Source organism: Primulina huaijiensis, chromosome 4 (genome assembly GCF_012295235.1).
Source record: "Primulina huaijiensis isolate GDHJ02 chromosome 4, ASM1229523v2, whole genome shotgun sequence".
Classification (NCBI taxonomy): domain Eukaryota; kingdom Viridiplantae; phylum Streptophyta; class Magnoliopsida; order Lamiales; family Gesneriaceae; genus Primulina; species Primulina huaijiensis.
The window spans coordinates 22,582,469-22,596,963 of record NC_133309.1 but is presented as its reverse complement, the minus strand read 5'-3'; the positions used below and the strand labels follow the sequence as shown (position 1 = coordinate 22,596,963).

Genomic DNA, 14,495 nt, shown 5'->3' with positions numbered 1-14,495 from the left:
TGGCTTGTTAACAAGTGGAGATTTTAATCATCAATCCAAGAACCTAATTGACAAGATTATCCCATGCAAATTCAACAAGTTTTCCAAAACCTAACGATGAAATATCTTCCAAATTAATTTATATAATAATTTTATTATAAATTCTTTCATAGTTTTTGTCTTGATAAATATACATTCAAATAAATCTCACATTTTTAGGAGGCATAGATTTAGCCAAGTTCATAGAAATCAATCGAGCCAATGCCCAATTATAAGCAATTTCATTTGCTCCTCGATAAATCGACTACTAAATTTAAAATTTTCGACCAATTTCTCTCCATTATTCAATTTTTCCCCCTTAAAACTGAACATTCTAAATAAATCAAAATTTTACGAAAATTTTATTTTATATATTTATTTCGTTAGTTTAGTTATTTTGATTTAGTTTTTTGTAAAAAACAACCAATCAAATTTACAAGTTTAATAATAATTTGTGTACAACACCACTTTATTGCAATACATTATTATAAAGAAAAGTAAACAATGTTTCTAGTTCAAAAATAAGATTAATTAAGAAATACAATATTTGATGTAATAAACTATTTTTTGAATCAAATCTTTTGAAAAGTATTAGCAACTATCTTTGCTGAGACCTACCAATTGGCATTACACAGAGAAGAAATGAAACCCAAGCGCAAAACAAGTCAAGATCAACTCCAATACTTTCGTGCTACTAAAAGGGCACAGTCATAATAGAGAGAGTAACCGTGAATTACATCGCCGAACTCGGAACTTGGAACTAGATGTAGTTTACACCTTAGTTAATCAAAAACCATAACATACAGGCCTGTGCTCAATGAATAATAAGACTCAGCCTTATACTTTGAAGGCCAGTCCAGGTGATACCCATTGATAAAGGGCACACCTTGTTGACGACGGAGTGCAGTGCGCATTGATACAAGGAGGATGAATCCGATAAGAAACGCAAGAAAATAGTCACTCATCTTCATTTACTAACAAATTATCATTTAATTTACTTTTGATCAATAGGTTTTCAAATCCACGTTAGATACAACATAAAACTAGTTCAAACAGAGTAAAGTGCTCTTATGCCAATTGCCACCCAACTTCGAATGAGTTGCATTCGAATATGATTTTCGTAGACTAGAATACTGGTGCGTATACTCAACTTGTCAAGCATCAAAGATGGCCTCTATACCAAGAATTGCAGCTATTGTTTTGAATAAACCATGGAATGGAAGTTCAATCCTCCGGATTCAGGTAGCAAAAACTCAAAAATCATCTACTAATATGTCCCAAGTAATCCGCTCTGTGGCCTATTCTAAGGAGCTACAATAATTTATGAGCACATACATTCATGCAAAGCAAGTAATGTACAATAACCTTCAACTATTATAGCAAACTTCAAATTCCACGAGAAATATTTTTCCAAAAAGCATAATTTTCCCCCATCATCGCACTGTTGAGACCCCATTAATCAATTCACACATTTAAAGAGATCTAAACCAAGAAATGACTGTAAATCAAAACATTCATGTTAATATAGCAGTTCAATTTCAAATTCTTCAAAACATTCATACTAATATAGCAGTTCAATTTCAAAATCTTCAAGAAACAAAACCCAAAAAGTAATCTTTCGAAATTAATCAAAATGCATAAAAACAGTAATTCACCAAACCCTAATCAAGCAGTGAGCACGACGGCGCCACCAGCCTCCTTAATCTTCTTCTCCGCATGCTTCGACACGAGCTTCGCCTTCACCACTACGGGCTTATCCGCGGGCAACAAACCCTTCCCCAAAACCTTGAAGTACCCGAACTGCGTCACATCAATCAATGGCACCTTGTCCTTCGACGCCTTGTCCTTCACTTCCTGGGGTACCATCGACCAGAGTCGGTCGACGTTCACCGTGGGACAGAAGAATTTGTTGCGGAGCTTGTGGAAGTAACGCATACCCACCTTCCCGAAGTACCCAGGGTGGTACTTGTCGAAGAGGATCCGGTGGTGGTGCATGCCTCCGGCGTTTCCCCGACCTCCGGGATGTTTCCGGTGCTTCCCGATACGACCGTGACCGGCGCTCACGTGGCCGCGCTTCTTGCGGTTCTTCTTGAATCTGGTAGTCATTTTGCGGCGGTGCTGGAGGAAGAGAATTTGGGCGGAAAGGAAATGGTCGAGGAGATTATATAAACCGGACTCAGCTGCGTTAGGGTTTCAAAAAATGTGTACTATTTACGATGTTACCCTTGTCAACCTAAAAAATTACCTGTAAAACCACAATTTTTATTTTTTTTGAAAATAAATAAAAATTGTGGTTTTACAAGTAATTTCAATTACTTTATTTATTATCACTAAATTACATTTAACTTTTTTCCATATCAAGTGAAATTTAAGTTTCACCATAAATATGAAGGCATAAGAGCTAAGGCAAAAACTTGTGTGAGACGGTCTAACGGGTCGTATTTGTGAGACGGATCTCTTATTTGGGTCATCCATGAAAAAGTATTATTTTTTATGCTAGAAGTATTACTTTTTATTGTTAATATGGATAGGGTTGACCCGTCTCACAGATTAAAATCCGCGAGACGGTCTCACATGAGAGGGGTCTCAAAAGCTAAATAACAAATGATAAATTATCTTTAAATTCAAACTTTTTTCCGAATAAAACTAAAATCCAAATTATTTTGTTAGATAAGACGATGTTTTAACATTTTATTGACATATTATAATTATATATTAAATCAATAAAATTCGAGTAATTCATATATTTATTTTCGAATAATAGCTCATTAATATGCTCGAATCTTTTTATCCATACTCGAGACCAAATTCAAACTGAATTTGAAAAATATAAATAAATTTTCATCGTATTCGAATCGAATCTGTACACACCAAAATCCCAACTTAAAATTTATTTATTTTTAAAATAATAATAATAATAATCAAAAACCTGTCTTGAGAAATTATCCTCTACCTCGATTGTTTTAAAATTTGTTTGGGAGAGCTGCTATTGTATCTTTATTGTTATTTTTTTTTTTATAACCATATGAAGCAGAAAGCTACATAATTTTTCAATATACAAAAAAATTTAGATCTCACCACTGTTCAATGATCATAATATCTTTGAATTTTTCATGTCCCAAGGGATGTCAGAGCAGCATTTAAAAAATTACAAATTGCATATAAAGCCTGTCATATTTGGCACAATAAAGTCAAGGGTTTTTATCGGGTGGGATACAATTAATGGATACAACGTCAAAATTGATTCATGAGACGTCGAAATTTATGAATCAGAATGACCCGTCTCACAAATATAAACTCGTAAGACACCCCTCAATTTCTATACAAGCCCATCAAAATATTTAATATTTAAAATCATATCAAGTAAAATTCAAAACTCGTTTAAAATTTACAACCTAACAAATGAAGAGACTACGAACAATGATGTATAAAATACAACTTAAACATATTTTAGTAGTTTATTACTAATGCGTATGGGAAAAACATATGGTTTTTTGAATTGTTGGGAGTTTGAACAAACACCACACAAGACTTGAAATACTTATATTTACGTCTTTTCTAACCTAAATTCATATATTGGAACGAGGTATTTGGCACTCGTGCTGATATATGGAGTCCATACAATACAATCCATTGGATTCGAGATTCGCGGAGTAGCATAAACTAACCGTATAATAGGCGACAGGAGCGAGATGACTACACCAATCATCTCGACAAACACACAGATTATAGCACAAATTATAATAATCTTTAAGTGTATTCTTCCAATCTTCATGGCAAAACAAACATATTTTTAACCCGGCACACTTTCAGCACTACGCAAATTAAAACAAGTCATTTTTTCCCAGTTAATGCAAGCAAATAATAATTTAGTAAAATCTACCATGGCCTCTTGCCACCAAGAGGAATAGTGTTGGTTCCAGTAACCGCACCACGGTTGCCAAAAGCTCCTCCTCGTCCACGTCCCCATCCGCGTCCTCGGATGTTGCTTCCAGAAGCTGCCAAGAAAGTTAACGAGTGTGTAACCAAACCCTTGAAGGATATTGAAAATTTCCAAGTGAAGTGAAGAAAGGCTATTTTGAGAAATGAAACTCTAGAATGCTTACCCCCCATGTTAGAGCCACCGGTTCGTGCCATAGCAGAGAGTTGAGGAGGAACGACTTGCCCTGCTTGCTGCAGGATTTTTATAAGTTCTCTTGCATGCTTGGCATTTCCATGAGTGAAAAATGTAAAAGCCATGCCCCTAGCTCCTGCACGACCAGTTCGACCAATCCTGTGGACATAATCCTCTAGAGATGTTGGGAAATCATAATTTATGACACATTTTATGTCCTTCACATCTACAAGCAGCACAGAGAAAAATTGCATCAGATGTAGACATTCTTGGACAATCCCCTTATCCCTGCACTCCTAAGATCCAAGCTGTTCGAACAAAAGATTGAACACATTCTTTAGAGGTGCCTACCTAGCTTTACAGGGATAAGGAGCAGTTCCTCCACTACAATTCAAAATCGAATTCCAATGATGTACAATCTCGCGAGAGTCAACCGGCTTTCAAGACTGCCAGCTTCCCGAGTGTGGATTGATGGGTGCATGAAATTCAACTATGTTACTCAGACACGCAGGAGCACACTGCATGCAGAAAATGTCCAATAAATAAAAATTAGGTTTCTTAAGTTAAGAGTCGAAATGATCAGCGCATACCAAAGACAGCACAAATCAAAAAATTCACTAAGCTATGATTTCCTAGCCTAAAATAGAGGAATAGTACATCGTTAAACCTCGTCCCTTGCGTCAGTCTAAAGAAGCTGATATCTTAAGTCAGTATACCATGAAGAGGAATCATTTGGAACAGTCTAAATCGCTATTCTCCTTTCTATTCAACCAACTTCTAAAATAATCCTAAACTAATTCTGGGCAATTTGACCAATTCAAGGGATACAATAAACTCAAATCCTGAATCCAACCAGTGATTCCTCCTCTGACATTAAAGGCACCACTCAAGAACAACAGCGAAGTTCTCTAGGTAGCAGCCAGTACGCACGATAGCACCATCTTATGCACCCAAACCACATTATTCTCAGGAACATGGAGGACAGCCGGGAGACGTGCCCATATATTTGGAAAACCAAAATGTGAGACTAAAAATTTCCTAAGCTATGAGATTAATCCTACCAAGACCACGAGCTGCCACATCAGTGGCAACCATTATCGGATTTCTGCCACTTTTAAACTCAGCCAGGACCCAATCCCTTTCATCCTGGGTCTTGTCACCATGGATAGATAAAGCTGGCCATCCATCCATTCTCATCTGTTTTGTGACTTGATCACAACCTTTCTTTGTCTCTACAAAAATTAATATCTTACTTCCATCCATCAAGTCTTTTAGCAATTTCATCAGCCTGCAGAAAGATTATTAAGTAAGCAACAAAAGAAGTACCAAGAGAAGAGCAGTGTGTAGCAACCAAAATCACCTGTTATACTTCTCCAAATCAGTCATAACTTCAACAACTTGGTGTATAGATTGGTTTGCTTTCAGATGCAGTGACCCGATGATAACCTGTTACACATCAACGTTATAAGATAAGATGTCATGTATTGAACTAAAAGTACATACAATCTAGCAATCTTTCTAAGGAGAAGCACTCAAGCTGATCGCTCTGACCTTGTACAACAGATAAAATGGTTACTATGAAAAATTAAAGACAAACCTTGTATGCATTGCGCAGGAACTGTCTTGCCAAAGTCTCTACCTCCCTTGGCCATGTGGCACTCCAGTACAATGTTTGCCTGTCAGGACGTATCTGCATTGAGTGAAAATGATTAAACCTCTAAACTTTCAGTTAACTTTTAACCAGTAAGGGGATAAAAGTAGTTCAATAACATATCATGTTTTTATGATCTTTCTTTTGACTGCTACTATTTCTATATTACAGTTTTCCAACATATTATAAAGTATAGTATGCAAAAATTGGTGAATCAAATTCATACAATAAGATCATAAAGGAGCACCAATACATGAGCAACATGTGACTTCTCTAGATTATTAAAATGAAGACATAGAACTGCCATGCATTATTTTTCATGTCATTGAGGCCGTTTTCAAAAATCCAGCCACGAGGTCATAAATGTCAAACTAGACACAAATTTATTGCACTTGTAAATGAAACAGAAACCTGTCTCAATACCTGAGAAACAATTTTTCTGATTTGAGGTTCAAATCCCATATCTAGCATACGATCAGCCTCGTCCAGTACGAGGTATGTCACTCTTTTCAAGTTAGTATGTTGCGCTTCTAGCATATCTATCAATCTGCCCGGCGTAGCAACGACGACTTCAACTCCTGATATTTTCAAGCAATTTCCAAAAATAAAAAAATAAAAATCAGCATTCCGAAGTCTTAACTAATATTGAAAACAAATGAAAAATGTGAGATACCTCTTTTAAGGTCACGAATTTGTGGACCTTTTGGGGCACCACCGTAGATGCAAGTACTCCTTATGTTTGCATATGAAGTAAATTTTACAGCCTCTTCTTGAATCTGAACAGCCAATTCTCTAGTAGGTGCTAGTACTAGTACAACTGGACCTTCACCTTGTCCTGTTATTCTAGTTAATTTTATCACAAGATTGATATGCACACAGATAAAAGGAATGCATGAATAAAAGTCGCAGAAGGACTTACTCAGCCTGGGTTGAGCACTAACATGAACAAAAGCAGGAAGCAAATATGCCAAAGTCTTTCCAGAACCAGTCTCAGCGATACCTATTAGATCTCGACCCCTTAAAGCCATCGGCCATCCTTGGGATTGAATAGGAGTTGGCTCAACAAAGCCCAATCTTGAGATGACCTCCAGGTAATAATCTGAAAAATAAATAAGTTCATAAGCTTAACTAAAGCAACTAAAAAGTTAATAATCAAAAAGTAAAATAAAATAAAGGAACATGCAAAATGGTTAAACTAACACAGACACAATAATTTATGTGCAACTTAAACTGGTCATCATGAAATATTTAGTGCAGAAAAGTTGGCTTGATATAATAAATAATACATACCAGGAAAATTTGCTTCTTGAAAAATTCTAATTGGCTTGGGAACATCATGACCTTCAACAGTAATCTCCCGCCTTGCACGATACAACGAAACTTCTAGCTCGGTCATTGCCCTGACGGATGGGTTTTCCAAATAAAAATCCTTTTTAAACCCAACTAAGCCTCTAAAGTCTTGCTCTGGAAGATTAACATAATCTAAGTCATCACCCCTGGGCCTACCCCCCCTTGCACCACGGCCTCCATCAAAACCGCCCCGGATAGCACCACGCCCACTGCCAAATTCATCAACATTCCTACCCCTACTATGACCTGGATTAAAACCCCTTCCAGAGACACTGGCTCCCCTCCCACTGTCATGGCTTCTTCCGCCACCTCTCCTATCTCCAAAGCCACCATTGTTGAATCCTCGACCTCCGACTCCGCCCCTGCCCCTGTCGGAAAAATCACCACCATAGCTCACATTATACCCTCTTCCGACACCGTGATCAACAGAAGGATACCCACTTAAACCAACACTACCTCCTCCAGCTCTTACACCAACCGCTGTATGTGGTGGTACCACGGGAATGGCTCCATAAGAAGCATGACCTCTGCCGCGATCATAGCTGGGTGGGGGCCCAACACTTGGCACTGGAGGAGGAATCTCTATCGGCGGCTGTCCCATGAAACCGCTGCAGTACAAAATGAAATAATAGCACCATCAGGAAAGCCATCAATCACCGTACCCTCTCACTTTAATGTAAATAAAAACATCAATTTGATCGATTGCTCAAATATCACACATTTAAAGGAAAAGAAAAGGAAAACCCAATGAAAATGGAGTACCTTCTCCCCGTTAAACTTATGTCATCAGTCAAATATATGGATATCAATTTGCTCAATTGCCCAAACATTCCAAATTGAAAGGAAATAAAACGAAATCGTAATAAAAGGGATAACCCGAATACAATAACCGCACAAGCAAAATATAATCAAAAGGAACAAAATTTGCAAAACAATTAACAACACATAACCAATTAAAGGTACACAAACATAATATACTTAAATTCACAAAATCACAAAGCAATTAACAATATTTACGACAGAATTGTGCTAAATCGATACAATATACCTGGAATTAACTAGAAAAATTCACAGATAAATACTTATACGCGGTAGAACAAATATATAGATACAAAATACAAGCAAATACCTTCGGCGCTGGCGATAGGATGCTGCATCCTGTAGCCTGGGATCGTAGTTGGTGTACATTAGGGTTATGGATTGCAGATTGAGAGGGAATCGGGAATAAAAGTAGAAACAGAAAGAATTCGAACGTGTCATTCATTTTCGATTTCTCCAATTACATATCCCTCCCCGTAGTATTGCCAAATTACGACCGAAACTCGTAATTTCAATCCTTGAGCTAAAGTATTCATACTTTGCTCCCCTAATTTTTTTGAAAATTTGACTCTCCTCATAATTTTATGAGTAGGTATATTGTGAGACGATCTCATAAATTTTTATCTGTGAGACGGGTCAACCCTAACGATATTCACAATAAAAAGTAATACTCTTAGAATAAAAAATAACTTTTTCATTGACGACCCAAGCAAAATAAGATATTCGACCCACGAAATTGATCCGTGAGACCGTCTCACAAGAATTTTTGTGTAATTTTATTCAAACATACTATTGAAGTTATTTAATTTAATTTACTAGCTTAATTTAAATTTCCTTTCTACTTTGAAAACATCATATTAATATTAAATTATTTTTTTTAGAATTAATTATATTACTTCTAGGTACCACTTAAATTCTCTCCGACTATATCATGTATGGCAGCAATTTTTAGTCATTTAAAAATTATAACTAAAAAAATTATAAGATTAAATCACGAACTATTAAAAAAACAAATAAAAAACTAGAATATTTCAATGTCATATAAAATAATTATTATTATTATTATAACTAAAAAATTTTATAAGATTAAATCACAAACTATTAAAAAAACAAATAAAAAACTAGAATATTTCAATGTCATATACAACAACAATAATAATAATAAATAAATAAAAACTAAGAGAGTGTTTATATCTCTCAGAAAAAAGTAATTATTGACTTTTGCGTCAAAAATCAGTTTTGTGCGTTTCTTAAACCTAAATTTTAAGTTAGTTTCTGCTTAATTTAATTGAAATCCAGAAGTTGACGGGATGATAATTTTGTTTGTATAAAAATGATTCTGGTAAAAGTTAGTATTAAAATAAATTGTTAGATACTACTCACTTTTAGTTTTCAATTTCCACTTTTGTTTTCAAACACTACTCACTTTTGATATTTCCTCACTTTTTCGTAATCTAAATTTAATCGTTTCTTTACAAGCATAAATTGTTGCAAACATCTGGTTATAAATACCTCACAATTTCAAGTGCTTAATTTACCGCGAGGAATAAATTAAATATTAAATTATGAAAAACCTAAACCTATATAATTACAATTTTTTTTATTATACAACAAAAATAAACTAGGATTTTTACCCATAATTTATAGCTAAAGTTCGAAAAGATAATCTCGTGTTCGAGATCTAATTATAATAAATCTTTACACCAAATCGAAACTTATATAAACTAATTAACCACAAGAGTGGACAAAAATAGTCATTCGAATTTGCCGGAAAAACACACACACTCGAAGAAGTTCCTTTCAGAGTGTCGAGTGATCTGTGGCCGTCGAGCCTCGTGCACCTTGCGATGACCGTCCATCTTCTTCCCATCGTATACCACTGTGACTTCACAGAATTCTGGTGCTTTCTTCTGTATGTATTCTCCTTTTCCTACCCCCTTTCTTGGTAGCCTGACATCAATTCACCAAATAATTTGTATACTATGTTTTTATAATGTCAAAATATAACGTACACTCGATCATCGTGAGATAGGTCAATCATGCTTATATTTACAATAATAAATTGTACTTTTGGCATAAAAATAATATTTTTTTATAGATGACCCAAATAAGAGACTATTTATCTTTTTTTAAGGTAGGTTGGATCGGTCCGATTGACTGAACCCAAATTGGCATCTCTCGTAACTCGTATTTGTAAATATTTCATACTCTTTGATTTATACAGTTTATTTCTACTTATAAAAAGAACACAAAAGTCTTGTGAGACCGTCTCATAGGTTAATTTTGTGATACGGATCTCCGATCTAACTCAACTTATGAAAAATATCACGTTTTTATGTCAGAAACTTGCATATATAAATCAGATTGTCCCGTCTTATGGGTATTGATAGGAGACCTACTAAAAAAAAAGATAATAAGGGTTACCTTGTAAAGGGTGATTGCTTGGTACCTACAACAAGATGGGTGATATTAGCAACTGAAATGAGATCTAATATTGCTTTGGCCGATGCACTGCTTTCCACCAGCATTGTGTCCACCGGAATCTGCATCATAAACATAATATATACAATAATTTTCTGAGAAAAACTACGAATAAATCGTTTCCTAATTTTTTCAAACTGTAAGTTTTATATCATTGACCCATAAAAGACAACGATTTTTTAAAAACCGTTGTCTTTGATAAGAAAAAAACGCACAAAGACAACGGTTTTCATTGCAACTGTTGTTAAAAAAAAGACAACAGTTTCTCTTAAAAACGTTGTCATTGGAGTGTGATTGAATATAGATTTTCTTGTAGTGGAGTCAGCCTGCTCATACTTTGGATTCATTGCATATGTCGATGTATTTTTGCAAGAGATGCTTTCTTCTGTTGCTTTCTTCCTTGATGTAAACCTGCACCTGATCTTTGCTCAACTGGCTTCTTGACAGCCTCCCCACTGCCACACAAAATTGCAGGCGACGTTTAGATCATCTTTTAGGGACGATTTTCGGGTTCGAATGTAAGTAGTTCCTAGCTAAAATGGGATGCCAAAACATTTAGGCAAGTCTTGATTCAGCAAATGTTGTGTGATTCATGATCCTATATTTAGTTTAGCCAACTTGTTAATCCACTCGAGAGACCCCCATTGCACCCGAAGTACTCCGTCGTGACATATGGCGAATCGGGGTGGTTCTTTTCGGAACACAGACACAATCTTGGGGTATGAATCTAGCAAGAACTCCAAATTTATAAATATCTAGTGGACTCGAAGTTAACTCGTGACTCGTGATTCAAATATCCATATGATCATGTTAGAGAGATTTGTATCTCAAATTGGAATACTATCCTTACATCAGAATCCGAAACAAACTAGCTACAACACCTGAAATAGTCACCAGAAAGAGTGCAAACCTGGAAACCTAGCTACGACACCATCGAGTAAAGATAGAAAGGAACTGTAAGAAACGCACCTGGAGTGGGGATGTAGGTGAGGGGTGCGAAAACGTGCACGAGAACTACGCGACTTCCGGGAGATATAGCATGATCAAGTGCCCATTTGACTAAATGCAAGTCATTTTTGCCAACGGCAACATATACATCATTGGCACCTACGTCTCGGCTCGTGACTATGCTCTTGCTTTCTTCTCCGATCTCTACGATTTCCGGCGACGGTGCCGGCCAATTACGATACTGCCCCTCATCTGTTGACATAGATTTCTCTCCTTCCATATATGTTAAGGGTCTTCCTGGTTCTGCCTTTTTACTTTTTTTAAAAAACAAAAAAACAGAGATTCATGCAACAAGAAGATAAGTACAAATTGGATGAAAAGATGAAAAAGGGTCGTTGCTTTCTAAGCTACTAGAGGTTGAAAAGACTTTAAAAAGTTTTTGGTTATGTTTATAGAATTATTTGAAGACTCTAGACATAAGGCGAGGAAAAAATCTTGACTTGAGAACATATTTCGTGTATTTTAAAGATTTAAACTATACAAATTATGCGCGACTTGCAATATAACATAGTTTAGGATCAGACATTTTCCGCTTTACCAAAAGTTATAATTGGTGGTAGTGATGTAACTCAAATTTTTTAAAATATATAACGACCCAAGAGTCACGTTTGGATCAATGTGAACCTCAATATATAATAAACATTAATTTTAAAAAATTAATGAAATATTTGTTGGATAAATGGTGAGTAGTGAATGAAAAGAAGTAAGAGTTGTCTCACATTGGAAAAAGAGTCAATTATAGTATTCTTTATTAGCTCCAAGTTTGAGCTAAGGGTTTGGGTCCAAGGGACACCAGAAGTTTTTGGAAGGGAGAAGACGCTGATAGGCTGGATCTCAGTGAAACACACGCACACGGCCAGCCCGGTGAGGTGAGGTCTCTTGACTGCAGTATAAGTTTTTTTAGACAAAATTCATTTGGAAAATAATTTTTAAATTTTGAAATAAAGATTGCACCCATTCGAAAACTTTGTGTCCCTTAGTCTACCACCTGCACTCGGACCAAACAGTGCGTCCTTAGCCCTCACAGTAGCCACGCTACATTCGGATCAAACAGTGCGTCCCTTGGCTTTTCACATAAAGTTCTGTTCATATCCATAAGGTTGTGCTCCTTCTACGCAACTCATGAATAGGCTACAAATAATCCCTCCATCTGCATTGCTCATACTTTTTTCGCATTTTTGCTGCATTCCCTTCTTGTTCACTCTGTACATGAAAGTTCTGCATATTGCGTTCGCTGTTATCAAGAGTTGTAGTGCAATATTCTCTTGATTAGAAGTAGTATCTTATAGCCGATTACCGTCAACCTAGAACCCTGTTATACAGGCAATTTCATTTTGCGGATAAAAGATTTATCATTGTCTCGACTTACTACTTTCAGTTGCTGCACATTATTCCAGTGTCAAAGATCCAGACTAATCACAATATTTACCTTAAAGTAAGGTTGTGGAAAAATATAACATGATAAATATATATTTTGTCAATAAACATGTAATATATGTGACGAACCGTGTCTTAAAATATTAGTAATTTAATATTTACGGAAAAATTTAAAACTTTCTTGTACTAACATAAAACACGGTCACTGTTCATACTAAAAATAAATTTAATATTAAACTTCACGTTTGAAAACCACAACCATAAAAATCCAAATTTAAAACAATCACCATAATTTGAAAAATCTAACATAGTATAAAAAGTTCAACATACTAGTCACCAAAACCAGTTCAATAAAATCAGATTAAATAGTTTTTTAAAACGTGAATAAATAAATCTCGTAAGCTACAAAGTCCTCGAGTTTGCACTACCACTGGCCCGAACCTGCTCATCGGTCACCACCTCCAGCCTCCTCATCTATACCATCTACATCGATCATGTCTAGTGAGTCTAATGACTCAGCATGCATAAACAGTAAATAACAAGTAATACGTAATAAAAATCCATGCAATTTAAACATGGCTCGTATATAGCATAATATAAACATAAATATGTATAACGCGACTTTCATACATAAACATTTTCATAAAATCTCGTCATAATACTCGTAATCGTAAATGCGTAGAGTTCTGTTCAATACAAGTGGCACATAACATAAATTGTTTGATCAAACTAAACCACAGTACTGGACCGGTAGGGATCACCACAGTCTTTGGACTTGATGTCCACTCCCTAACATAACATAATTCCTCTGAAGGTTGGAGAGGTCCCCGGAACGTTCTCCGGCTTCCAAAACCATAACATAATTTGGCTCCTAGACAAATCGCATAACTCAAAAAAATTTAGTTTGCACGTCATACATACTTACGAACATCGTGAACTTCGTTGAATCGTCCTCGGACATGCTGCCTGACATACTAAAATTTATACCCAAAACAGACCTTAAGTTGCATTCGGACACATACGACTCTCGAATTAAATAGAACTACTTAGGACGTACCAATCGACTTGGGACTCAACCCACACGTAAAAAACATCCTAACCTACTGTCCGAGGCCCTAAACTAGGCACGAACCATAACCAAACCCCGTACCATGCTTTATGACACTTACGTGTTCCGTACGACTTCCTATCGATTCTAACTCGAACCAAGCCCTAGACTTGACCCTTAGACATCACTTAAGCCTCTGGTCTAGCCCGTTCTTGCCCCTAACACACCACATCTCCTCAAACAACACAAACCGCAGCCCTAGACGTGCACAGCCTACATGCGTGCATGGTTCGATCCCAAGTCCAGCACCTATACCATCCAACTAGCCCTTAACCGACCTGCACCAAGCTTTCCCAAGAACCCTAAGACCCCACCTAGACCCTAACCATGAGCCATGGTCCAGCCTACAACCCAACCGACATGAAAACCCACGATCTATCCCCTATGTGCGCGGTTGTGTGCTTGTTTCGTTTCCTGCTATCCAGCGGTCTATTGGCCCATCTCGGACCACTTAACGACATCTAAGCACATCCCATAACATCACCATACTTAGCAGCAAGCCATAGGTACTGCCCAACAAAGTCGACGATCAAAACTCAAAGAAAACGTAGAAGTTCATGCAATATATA

At 36.4% G+C, this 14,495-nt stretch overlaps 3 protein-coding genes across 4 annotated transcripts; all 3 read right to left on the bottom strand.

Annotated features, from left to right (window-relative positions):
* Window positions 1-1,513: 1,513 nt before the first annotated feature.
* LOC140975464 (large ribosomal subunit protein uL15x-like) lies at window positions 1,514-2,170 on the bottom strand. The gene has a single exon (XM_073439192.1). The coding sequence runs from the start codon at window positions 2,122-2,124 to the stop codon at window positions 1,684-1,686; it is 441 nt and encodes a 146-aa protein (XP_073295293.1). The 5' UTR covers window positions 2,125-2,170; the 3' UTR covers window positions 1,514-1,683.
* Window positions 2,171-3,744: 1,574 nt separating this feature from the next.
* On the bottom strand, window positions 3,745-8,408 carry LOC140975463 (DEAD-box ATP-dependent RNA helicase 20-like). Of its 2 annotated transcripts, none has more exons than XM_073439191.1 (10): window positions 8,263-8,408; window positions 7,074-7,741; window positions 6,703-6,882; window positions 6,457-6,618; window positions 6,207-6,361; window positions 5,730-5,822; window positions 5,493-5,578; window positions 5,194-5,420; window positions 4,125-4,358; window positions 3,745-4,016 (listed from the first exon to the last, which is right to left on the bottom strand). In XM_073439191.1, the coding sequence occupies exons 1-10, from the start codon at window positions 8,391-8,393 to the stop codon at window positions 3,898-3,900; spliced, it is 2,055 nt and encodes a 684-aa protein (XP_073295292.1). In that variant the 5' UTR covers window positions 8,394-8,408; the 3' UTR covers window positions 3,745-3,897. The 2 variants fall into 2 exon arrangements, 1 of the variants encoding a protein (XP_073295292.1); XR_012174969.1 differs by lacking the exon at window positions 3,745-4,016 and adding an exon at window positions 4,484-4,650 and having other exon boundaries at window positions 4,144-4,358.
* A 1,136-nt stretch (window positions 8,409-9,544) lies between these two features.
* LOC140974767 (U-box domain-containing protein 52-like) lies at window positions 9,545-11,767 on the bottom strand. The gene is made up of 4 exons (XM_073438249.1): window positions 11,403-11,767; window positions 10,770-10,888; window positions 10,377-10,495; window positions 9,545-9,902 (listed from the first exon to the last, which is right to left on the bottom strand). Exons 1-4 carry the CDS (start codon window positions 11,659-11,661, stop codon window positions 9,707-9,709), a joined length of 693 nt encoding a protein of 230 aa, XP_073294350.1. The 5' UTR covers window positions 11,662-11,767; the 3' UTR covers window positions 9,545-9,706.
* Between the last annotated feature and the right edge of the window lie 2,728 nt (window positions 11,768-14,495).